This window comes from Temnothorax nylanderi, unplaced genomic scaffold, assembly GCF_030848795.1.
Source record: "Temnothorax nylanderi isolate EJ_2023f unplaced genomic scaffold, tnyl_v1.0 TNYL_tig0006_pilon, whole genome shotgun sequence".
NCBI lineage: Eukaryota > Metazoa > Arthropoda > Insecta > Hymenoptera > Formicidae > Temnothorax > Temnothorax nylanderi.
The window spans coordinates 1,052,892-1,065,550 of record NW_027249068.1 but is presented as its reverse complement, the minus strand read 5'-3'; the positions used below and the strand labels follow the sequence as shown (position 1 = coordinate 1,065,550).

General features: G+C 40.5%; 1 protein-coding gene across 2 annotated transcripts in view; it reads left to right on the top strand.

Moving 5' to 3' along the window:
• Positions 1 to 12,659, top strand: part of Stum (mechanosensory transduction mediator stumble) — a 28,809-nt gene that overhangs the window by 12,187 nt on the left and 3,963 nt on the right. For both annotated transcript variants that reach the window (XM_071715377.1, XM_071715386.1), the window contains exon 5: positions 12,206 to 12,475. In XM_071715377.1, the coding sequence (XP_071571478.1) occupies positions 12,206 to 12,475 (270 nt within the window). The remainder of the gene's footprint in view (positions 1 to 12,205; positions 12,476 to 12,659) is intronic.

The following is a 12,659-nucleotide window of genomic DNA, read 5'->3' as shown; positions in this document are numbered from 1 at the left end:
TATACGTATTATGTGTGAAAATTGGGGCATCTCATAATCTGCTCAAAAGCATACATTTTTGCAGGGCGAATTTTCGTAAAAAATCCTCTTTTTATTTTGTCCGACATGTGGAGCTTTTAGAACGGATTATTTAGAACAGTAAAATATAATCTCGTACTTCAGACAGAGAATGAATAATTTCTTACAATTTTTTTAAGTTATTCTTAAATGTTTCGTTAAAGTAATCAATTACATTGTCAAACTTTAAATTTTGAATGAAATGAGTGTGCTTTTCAGCTGCGTTTCCTCTTTCCATCCAGTCATTCTTCTTTCTTTTCTTCCCTCCTGTCCTTCTCTTCTTCCAACTCTACTTACGCCGTCCGTTTTGTTTGAACTGTAATTAAGCGCAATCAATGTCAAAGAGATTAATAGCACGCAGCTAAAATATATACACCTAATGCGTGAATGATTAATAACGTTAATTTATTATACAATAATTGTACGTTGTCAGGCAATGGCGTATTAAAATGCCTCATACAAAATACATACTTCTCTTTGATGAAAAAGCAGGCTGTGGGGATTGTGTTGAATTTATAAATTTCTCCGTTTTGTACGAGTCGCGTGATACGCTGATTGAAGTTTACATGCGTGAGTTCATCTGCTAATTCGTTTTGTTTTCACCCACGCAAACGACAAAAAATCAAAGCTATTTGCCCTGAGGGAACGTGATCCGAATTGCGCTTTGAACAGTCGTAACAAATCCAGATGAAATTTTTGCGGATCGGGCGGCACGGCAACGAGGCATCGTTCTCAATTAAAATTGAACGAAAACTTTCGTGACGCGATTGTTTTGCGTCGAAAAGAATAGCATAGTGACCGGAATCTTATCGCCCTCGCGAAACTTTTCAACTCTCACGTGCAACCATTCTGATTCGACATTCTCATTGTCAGTTTCAATTTTTCGCTTAGAGCCATTCGAACGAGCTACTTACTTAATTCCTGAAAGTTCTCGCGAAACTTTCTAAAGAGGTACAAGAGTGTTGAGATAAGTGTATTAAGCTATTTTTGAACTTAAGACTCCAAGCTTAGGCTCGAGTCTTAAGTTTTGCGAATACAGAACTAAGCTTATTTATCCACTCGGGATAGATGATTGCCAGATTCAGTTTTCAAATTATACACGTTTTATTCCCTTCGCAATTGCGCAAACGAAATTTCTTTCGATATAAATCTGAGATTGTTTTTAAAGTGCGGTTCTACGACATAATAGTCGTAGTATTCAGTCGCGTATTTCATCGCACCGTAATAACAACCTGACAACTAGGTCTCTCGTCGCATTACATACAGCTTCGACCAGGAGCGCATAGGAGTATCTTTATCGAGCTGTATTCAATATTTGCAAAATTGAATTTGCAAATATAATAAGATGAGTGAGTCCATCGTTTAATGTGATTTTATATATCAAGAGACTGGAACTTGTAAATTATAAAATCGTTTCATCCTTGGATCAAACGTCGCGATAATCCTGTACAAAAGTTTATTGCATTTTAGCATATAAGAGGTAGCTAGGTTCATTTGTCGCAATTCGCCGGCGTCTCATGCTTTGGCGAAGCCTGTATGTCTTATTATAGCGACCGTGTATCGAGTTTCTGACGAATATACGGTATACACAGTGGACCGCGTCATTCATTGTACTGTGTATTATTGCAGTAATTACGCGGGTATCTCAAAGCAAATCGCAGGGCTGTTGCGTTACTGCGCAGTTATTTGTTCATCGTTCCACGATGCTTTCAAGCTCGTTCCCAGTTTAGTACTACTAAAGACAAATGACAATGTGTCGTTGAATTTAATTACCATCGCGTGATTTAGGTGGTTCTGAGTGACTCCTGACGAGATAATTAATTTTGGCGATTAGTCCGTCGGTTGATTCATCATATGTGGCCGCAGACGTCCCGCACGTCCGTCGTCCCGATCAATCAATCTTTTTCTCTCTTCTCAGAAAACTGGGAACCAAGTAGATACGTAAAACCGGCAGTCTCGGTTGTGCCGACGTTAAAACTAGTACAAAATACGGGGGAAACTCGAGTTAAAAATTATATGGACCCCTCCTTTTAAACCATGAAATTGTTGATTCGAGTTAATATAATAATTCTAAGCGCTTTCTGCCTTTGTGCTACTTTTTGTAGACATTTTTTATATACTATAACGATTTCTCTCGATTGCGAGTTAGCGTAAGTTATTCACTCCAATAGTTGAATTTCCCAAATGGTGAAGAATCTCCTGATTCTTTTTTTATCCTCCTTTGAAACTTTCTCCGTGTTTAGATCTGCATCATCCTTGCCCTACCGCGTAAATAGCGCAAATTTCGCGCTTACTAAATCTTTCTTATAATAAATTATGTCGGCTCGGAGTCGGATCCGGGAATTAGATGCATCGTCCATTAAAAAACTATTTCCTACTAGAGAATAACTCGGAAATCGTTCGCGGATCAACTCAAACTGCGACGGTGATTTTGTTATTGTGGAATACGAGCGGCGATGCCTGGTGAAAAGACGCATGCTGCGCTTCCGCGGAAAGTTTTTCGCTTCGCCAAGCCAAGACACGAACAGGCCGAGGAAGTTCCCGTCCTATCTACAGTCGCGCAAGATTCAAGAGTTCCTTCACCCCGGCTAGTTATAAACCTCCACCTTCGGTCGAAGCGGCCGAGGTGTGTCTATCGATCGTGCTGGGATTTACATCGACGAGCCACCGTGGGTTAGCTCAAGGGGATAATAAATTAGAATCCCCGAACCATCCTTCTTCGCCGTCATAATGGCCGCCGGCCCGGGACAGGGTGCTCTAATAAAAATACTTTCGACATCCGTCCACCCGTCGACGTTCTCGTCCAAATATCGCGGAATCAACATGATTAACGCGTTCGTTATCTCGCGATAATCGGCAAATATTTCAGAGATTTAACTTCAAAATGGCCGAAGCGCAAGAACGTAATGAAATTATAACGTAATTGTGTTCAATTAATTTTACATATTAAAACAAAAATATTATATTTTTGACATACCTATGTATTCGAATACTTGAATTTTTGAATTAAGTGATTTTGTTAAAATTTTGCCGAAAAATATAAGATTTAGAAAATTGCCGGATATTTTGTGATACCGTGGAAAGACTTGTTTTATGCAAAGCGCCGAAACACCTTCTTTTGATAATTTTTATCATTAAGATCCACTTATGTTAAATTGATTCTGTGCGACGATCTCGATAAGGTTTTCAAAACTTAATTTCACCCACCCTCTGAATAATCAGCTGATTTAGCTTTTCCTTCTCTCCATCTTGGAAATTAGATTTTGATGAATAATTAATGAAGCCGCGCTAGATTCGCCAAAGGTACGTTGCTCCTCATTCATTATTTATTACATCCACACGTTACATCTGCGTGCGTCGATCAATTAGGATATCGGCGGCGATCAGCTCTTCAACGTCGCGAACGCGCCGAACCTCCGCGGCGCGGCGGCGCGGCGTCTCGCGTTGCACACAACCGGACGATTATTATTTCCCGTAATTGCATGGAGATTAAATTCTTTCTGCGCGAGAGATTCTCGCGCCGTAATTTCGTGTGATATTATTACCGGGTCGCGTTACGTACCAATGACTCACAAGACCGCAATAGCGTGACGGTGCTATAAGCGCTCTAACGCTCTATTACGAACATAACTTAATCTCGCGAAAAACAAATTCCGGAAATTTTTCGAATAATCGCACGCTTCGGTTTCGGGAAATCTCGCCGGTTTTTGCGACATTTGAAATGGTGGTATGCTTAGAAGGTGCGCCCTTTTTATCACGATGCCCTCCTTGAGATAATTTCAAGTTCACGAATTAATCATACGAAACTATGAAACTTTTCTATCACACTTCTTTTAATCTTATATACTTTTACGTGCGAGAATTTCTCTTGCTTCTGTCATGATTATTGCATGCACATTTCGAAAGGAATGCGTCAGATGTGAGAGAAATATTTTAACTCGAGGAGAAGAGCAACTACAAAACAACTCTACAAAAGTTGTAAATTACTTCAAATCTATTATTTGATACATGATCACGCAACGCGGACGAGAAAACGTAAGGTGAATCGATATGTCTATTCATGTATTTCATTACATCTGAATTTGTTCCTTTAATAATCCAGCCCATACTATATATATAAAACGACTTGTAAAGTTTTATTATTCTTTATCGCGACATATTTCTGTGTTAATAATTATTGAATTCTTCCTTTTATTTAATCGACAGCCCGATGGACATTTCAAGTAATATATTTAAATACATATTTTAATTCTAAACTACCCGAAAAGAATTTTAGGAAATATTTCCTAAAGCTATTTTAAGCGATATAAAAAAAGAAACGGATGTACTTGAGATATCTCTGGCTTCAAGAAATCAGTAATCTTTTTTCCTCTTGAAGAAATATAATTTCGCCCAAAGAATTTGTTAGATAAAAAAAATTTAAGGATGTAGGCACGAAAGTCCATCCTTGTATCTAACGATTGATCTCGCACACGAGCCAACTCGCTCACGATCTCTCGTTGACTTTTGTGGAACGCTGAAACTTCTTTTTGCCATGAAGATATGTCGCGCCGTGGAAAATGCAATGCGCGATCGTTCACGGCAAAAATATGGCGTTCTACTTCGTTTATGACCGATGATCCTCCATGTACATATTTCTCTGCGACGTGAGAAAATAGAAAGCAATCTCCCGTGTACATCCTTTCTACGTCATTTGAATTTTCCATTATCGTTACGAAGCTCATTGAAACGCTTGTGTTTTACTATTTAATCCGTTTACGTAGTTTCGTCATTTATTTCGAAATTACAATCAATCATGTAGCTCTTTAGGAAAGAAAAAAGACGCTTGAAAAAAACGAATGTATTTTTCTTTCGCAACAATCGATTAGACTTCTTCTACAAATAAGAATCGATCATGGAAGTTTTACGTAAGCGGAAGGGTGTCTCCACCTCGCGTTACGTTGTATAAAAAGAATTGCTTTCATGAAAGTCAGATTATATCTGAAGAAAAATGGAACTAATTTTTGAGGCGGTATAAGAATTGAGGTGCAGAAGCAACTTATCGGAGAGTGATTCGTCTAATTGAGAATCACGGGGTAAACTACTGACCACGAATTTGCACACTAATGGCATAATAGCCAGCCGCCAGATACTAAATCTCACTGGTAATTCGCAGCGATACCTAGGCGATTAAATTACCGCTCGTGGCAATTTTTATTCACTTTCTATTAACATGTTCGTTCACAGATTGTTTCGGAGAATGTTTTCTTAAACTTAATAAACTTATTTTCAACAAAGATAGAAGATAAATAGTTAGCGTTAGTTAATACTGTTTTAATAAAAATGTGTAGTTATCTAATATTTCCATCAAACAGTATCTTCAAACTTTTATTCAATTTCGTGCGATCGACATCGCTATGATGGTACTTTCTTTGTTTTACATCTTTAATGTTTTTATTCTTGCACATAAATCAAAAGTAATGGTTAATAAAAGGTAATAGTTAATAAAACGTTTTAATATTCTTTTAATATCTTTCTTTTTGCAAAAATGCTTTTGGCAAAAATATTACATATATAGTAGGTTTATTTATGTACATTTTATATTTTCTCGCTTTCAATTGATATAAATAGCGAGTAAATCCGCAAAGCATATTCAAGAAAAACGTATCTCTTGAGCATCGGGCAAAATCGAACCCAAGACTCACCCTCTCGCGGGCTGTACAATGTGTGCGGCGGACTTGGATTTCAAGGCTCGCGGCGCGGATCTTTTTTCTTTCCTTCTGCGAGCGCGACAATCGGCGAATTAAGGGAAGTGCCCTCGCTCGCGGGGTGGGCTTGGGGTGTCGTGGTGGCTATAAAGAGAAACGAGAGCACACAGGCGGAGCGAATGAAATACGGGTGGTGGCGCGGGTCGACCTTGGCCGCACGCGACGCGACGCGACGCGCCGCGACGCCTCGCCAGTCACTTGCCACGTTACGTCGATTTTCGGTCATGCCGTTCCTCCCCTTCCCCCCCCCTCTCCCTTCAGCACGTGCTATTTATCCGTCGATCCGCGTTGTTCCGTTCGAATCTGCTGGCAGGAAGACCGCCGCCCGTCCGGAAGTGACAAAGGCGAGTTTTCGATTAAGGCATCCGATCGATCGCTCGATCAGTCACTATCTTTTTTGTCTTACGACGTGTAATACGTACGTATGCAGGATAACTTCTCTGTTTCGTAAAAGGTAAGACCCCGTCGAGACTGACGGGGCTAAACAACCACGTAAGAGGATTAATGGATTCGAAAGAATGCGGCAAGGGAACACGTGCTCTCGCATCACGCGATAATCCGATTTACTTGACTGAGCCGCATCCGTTGAGTCATACGCGGTATTGGAGAATAACCAGGTACAAGTACCTTTTTATACGTATCCGAATGAAGAATTTATGAAAATATGGAGCAGGTGATAACGATCGACAGATTGATTATTGCGTGTTATTATTAATTCTCCATTTAAATATGCTTCGGGAGGTCTGATTCTCAGAAAAAAATATGTCTTAATTCTGTCTTCCTTTACATTTAACGCTAAAGAGACAAGGAATAAATTTTTGATATAATCCTACAGGTTCTGTCTGACCGTCGCGTTGACTTTTCTACTGAATCGCGTCGTAATTCTCGCAAGAGAAATACAATGAGTTATTTAATTTTAATTGAGAAAAAATGAAAGATTTTGAAATAATTTCTTTTTCCATTTTTTCCCCCAAATTATTAATATATTTATTATACATTTTTTTTGTAATTATATGCACGTCTGATTCTATTACGTCGTCCTTAGGTAAGCCACTTAATTCCAATACAATCGCACGTGCCTCGCTTTCGGTTTATTAACGCACGCTTGCATTTTTTTTATGTAAACTAGCCGCCCATTTCCCACAATTCGACATAATTGAGCCGCTGATCCTCGATAACGCGCGGGAAACGTTCACGGTATACACATCGTGCAGCGCGAAAATATTAGATGCGAGAATGCGTTATTAAAGATCGAGCGAAACAAATTTCAATGTAATTTGCATATATAGCGTTATATGCATTCACCTCCTTCGAATTCTCCCTCTTACCTTTCCTCTTTTCCAGTTTAATCGCTCCCGCAGATTAGGTTAATTGCATCCTCGTTATCCTCCTGACCAACATCGAACGGTATGTCAGGAAGGCGCATCGATTTGCAATGTTAATCGATACGTGGAGCAGTTTTTTTAATCTTTACGCGATACGAAACGAGTTGCGAGCGGCACTCGACGGTGCCCTCGTATTTGCATGTTGCGTGGCTCTATTTGCGTTTAAAATTTGAAAATTGCGTAAGAAGGTTGATACACGTACGAGAGATAAGCTTTCCCGAGCGCAGAATTGAATATTTCAGTTTCAATTTCTTCCTCGCGTGTGTCCCTCTCCCCGCGAGTCACATCGCTCTCCGGGCATCGATTACGTTAATATTAATCGATAGAAAAACTATTTTTAATCCGTAGACGGCATCGTGCGAGCTATAAATAAACGAAAGCCGCACGCATTTTTATTTGCATGCCGCGGCAGTTAGGAGCACGGAATTGCAGGCGGTTTTGCATTATTAATTCGTTTGCATTAATAATCCGGGAATTTTTCGTCGGAGAGTATAACAAGAAGATTGTATTACTGATAAATACTTTCGCATTATAGGATCGAGCATATCAGTGTCCTGCGTACCACTTCTTTTTCACACGTTATTATTAATGTCAGAAATTCATATCTTTCGGTGAGATCGTTAAATGAAAAGTTTCCTAATAACATGCTAAGAGAAATTTATTTCAGGCCCTTAATGCATATCTATTAACGCAAACGATTATGATGAAAAGCTCTCGCGTTGTTTGCAAGCGCAATATAATATTAAAAAATATGCTCAAAATTTGTGAACAAGCGCATAATGTTTTATTAGCGATATTAGCGTTAGTAACGAACTTTCGTGCCTGTTCATTTATTAATTTTGCCTGTCACGCTGTCGTCGCAATTTAAATGTAGACTCATTGCGGTATGTAATTAGCACACTGAGAAAAAAAATATTTTAATCCAAAAAAATATTTATTAGGTGGCTCCTAATATAGCATATTTACTTACTATTTACACATATTTATTTAGAATTAGATATTTTTATTTCAATTAAATAAAGTAAGTAAATATGCTATTAGGAACCACCTAATAAATATTTTTTTGGATTAAAATATTTTTTTTCTCAGTGCCAGAATTTATAATTCACGTGTTTTTATCGAGCTTTCAATTTTGACCAACCTGAGGAAATGCCATATTTATCGAATGTGTTTGTAGGATAGGTCAAATGTTAACTTTTATTTAATAACTTCTATTCGTATTGGCAAAAGTTTTCTGACGAGATTAATATATCACTTATCGTCGAGATGCGTGCTAACGGGGTCGGTCGGATCATGCGTGTAATCGCCAGTTGATCATACGCCCTTCGCGCCCTTTCGTGAACTTTCCTTTTTACGTGCGTAGGGAAGTTTCAGGGGTTGTTCCCGTTACATTTATGCGGCACGGCACGTAGCGGCGTGTCACAAGGCAATGCAACGCGACGAGTTTCATAATTTGTGCGAATGATAATGCCGCTCGCGCGGCACGAAACAATCTCATCGCCGCGGATCTGTAGCATGGCGTTAACTTTGTTGCTGAGTTTACATTTCGGTAAAAACCGGCTCGCGTGCAATTGCAATGCTATAGGTCTTATTCGCAGATGTAGGTTCTCAAATCTTTCGTTCGTATTTAATATTTAATGCTGCAACCTGACGTGTATATTGTTGTTTAATTTAATAAGTTCGTGGAAACATTAATCTTTTACAAGTCGTACAATTAAATGTTTTAACACTGAATTCATCAAAGATCGCGCGTTAGATCTAGATTGACGGGCTAGAAATTCCGAGATTAATCGAACGAGGAGAACGAGAGAAAAACAAAAGTGGCAGAGAATTAGCACTCATTATCTCCGGACACAATGCCCGCGTCGTTGCGGCAACGAGATCGATCTGACCGATTAATTAAATTACGGAGATCGCTCGTTGGGCAATGCCTTAATTAGGCGAGTTTCATTCGTGCAACGCATTCGCATCTCCGTGTTGATAGGGAGATCGGCCGGAAGCCTCTCTGAAAGAGGAACGCTCTGATTCCCAAGATAATCCGCGCGCGCCGGGTTTTTTCTGGGATCCTCCGCTCTCGTTAGTGGCGCAATTACGGGGGAAAGTGTTCGGCCACGGCACAAAATTACCCACATCGAAGTGGATCGCGCGGTATTTACGCTTTAATGACACCGCATTTTGCGCGAACTTTCCACCGGTTTTGCCCTCCGCCACCTCCGCCACGGCCCTGCCTCTTTAATCAGCGGCGCAAATGGTGGATACGGGAACTTTCAGACACGTGCAACTTTTAAATGGTTTTGTCGAGCGTGTCGTGAATCGCGATCCAGCTGTGTAATCGCTCGACCAGCGTGCTTTTAGTGTGCCATCAGGGTTAATCCTTTTTAGGACGGATAAATTTTCGAGCTGCCCTTTGCAGGAGCGTGATAGTTTACTTTGGCGCGACGATGTAGGACAAGACGGCTTTCCAAGTTTATTTCCTTGAATATGCAGAAATGTGAAAGATAAATATACAAAAGAGTTCCTATATTGCAATGAATCTTAATAATCAATAAATAAAGTAGGTACTTAAAAGAACCAGACATTTGTAATTATAGAAGATAAGTTCAAATTATTAAAAGAGATAGAACTATAAATCTGTAGAAATAAATACTAATATACGTTACAAAAAGGCGCTTTTTTAAATTGCAAACAGTAACGCTATGATATTTGCCTGCTGTATTTAACTGCTTGGCTGTCATAAATATCACATCATGAATAAATATAGAGACAAACAGACTTCTTCGAATAAATAATAAAATATCTCGTAATCTAGTTAAAGATGGATCATCTAAGTGCTCGTAAAAATTTTCTCGTGAAACTGACGAAATGCACAATTCAGCGTAAAACGTCGTTTCATAATTTTCTCAAGGCATAATAGCATAATATTCTTTGCCGCGAGTCGGCGACAGAACCTGGTTGTTAATATTTTATTGCTTACCAATATTTACTAGTTTACGCGGTTTACAAAGCTAACGGCGGTCGACAAGAGACCTTATTCCTCGAAAAAATAAATTCTCTTTTCTCAGACACAAAAGCGTTAAAAGTTGAACACTTTACGACAATGAGCATAATGTAAAGTAAATAACTAAGACGAAACAAAAAGAAAACAGAAATATATAAGTAACAAAGATATAACAAATAATTCATAACAATCCTGAGATCAAGTAAAAACTGAAACAATCATATATGGCTATTATAAGCGACATGTAATATTTTACATCTTTAGTGCAAAATTTCTTTCCTCAAATATTTTCCACGTCATTTTTCTGCTAGAGACATATATTTAGAAAAAATATTTCACATTTTTCATCGCAGGAGGAGGACTCCCTCAAGTTCATACGCGAACGAGTGTGATCCTAATTCTAAAATAAGCCCACAATCAATCCAGCAGCAACCGCCCTCCTTTCGATCAGCGAAAGTGCTCGCTCCCGCTTAAGGGTTAAGGTGACGACGAATTACAAGCGCGGCTTTAATGCCGTGCAGCCACCGGCCGACACGCGCGTCGCGTCGCGTCGCGTCGCGTCACGTCGCGACGCGCGCCGCGTCGGGGAGAGAAAATCGGCCGCGGCCGCCTTGAAAACCGGCCGGTTAAGGTAAAGAACTTCGTGTCGCGCGTATCGATTTCGCGGTCAGTCGAGCTCGCAGGGGCCGGGGAGCGGAAACGCGCGGGGAAGGATTGAAAATCTTCGCGTGACCGGTCGCGGGGCCGGCCTCGCGCCCTCGCCCCTTGCCACCCTCGCGCGGCCACGAGAGTCTCCCGCCCTGGCGACTGCGGCACCCGCAATCACTGACCGAAGTCACCGGAGACCGGCCGACGGTGATGGCCGCTCGTTGACTTACGAACCGCCGTCGCGATCCCGTTTCCGCCCTCATCAATCCACCGCGATCGTCCTCGTGCCCGATCTTCCCGGCCACTCTCGGGGCGGCTCACTCTTCGCCGATGTTTCTGCTTGTCCCCGCGCGGATCTGCCGTCGGCGTGTCTACCGCGAGTTCGAGAACGGCGATCGCGCCATCGACATCCGCCGATCGCCCCCCATCAAGTTCCCCAAGGAAGGTGGTCCTCCATCCGGCGAAGGCGTCGCGCGTAGGTAAGGGGTTTCCCCGATATTGCGATTTGCGTGCGCGGACAGAGGGATGGGACCTGCGCGGTTCCGGAATGCACCGCCGCGGTTTTGGTATCCGTGAGGATTTTGGGTTGCGATTAGCCTCGAGGAATCTTCCGCTCTTCGTCGATCGTGATTTGGTTCGCGGGCGGTCGATCCGAGTCACGAAACGCTTTTGCTACTAAATAAATGTTTGCGTTTTTAAATGCACATTTTATGCACGCTGGCTTGTAGTTGTCGTTTGTCCATTTAAGAGAGTCCCTTTTACTTTGAGACACTTGGAAATATTAATAGAAATCAATATTTCATTACTGTTATTGTAAATTGTTAAAGTAAATTGCGACCTTGATGTAAAATTCGCACCATCAAGCAAATCTAAATATTACGTCTCGCTCGAATAATCTCGCTCCTTCTCAGTTAGCGTGATCAATACTTTCTGATATTACTATACATTTTACACATGACTCATATGTATGTATACAGGTGTATATAGGTGCTAATAGTCTATGCAGCTAATGTAAAATCGATGATAATTTTTCAGGGATAAATTGCCAGACGTTAACGCTGCATAAAGTAAATTAAATGAGAAATAATATACTTTCTCATCACTTTCTCATTTTAATAAAAGATTAACTAACATAATTCTAAATATAATAATTTCTAAGTATATAATAATCGTGTACATCTGTCAAGATTATACTTAAATTACACATTTTGCTCCTGCCTGAATATTTTATAGAAAGGAATAAATATATACCATTATATATATAAATTAATACACGATTTAAGTACACGATCAATTATCTAAATTAAATGTATGCTCTACAGATTTGCTCCTCAAAAATAAAAATAACACGTGTCTCGATTCTGTTGCAGCGTCCTGGCATCCAGCAACGAGAAGCAAGGCGATAGTGAAAAACTGTTGGCACGTTGGGGGAGGTCCTTGAGTCAATACTGCAAGTGCTGCTCCGGCATGAGGTGCCTCGCTTGCCGTAGGGATCCCAAGGGTCTCTTGTGGACCAGGAAGCAAGGGAGGACAACGGTGATCAACGATATCCCGCCGCCTGTTGCAACCCCCGCTCTCGATGCCCCGCCGCCCGCTACGGACGCGTTGTCGTGCTGGTCGAAATTAAAGGCGCGGTGCAGGTACCGTTTAACAACTTGAATCTCACTCGCGTTTAACAACTTGAATTTCAAGCGTCACTTACCTGTTCCACCGAGCATATACATATATATATACAGTATACAGTATATACATATATATTTTTTGTTTTTAAAAGAAATTTGTAACAATATAATTTGATCAATTTCGTGTCTTTACTAAAATTAC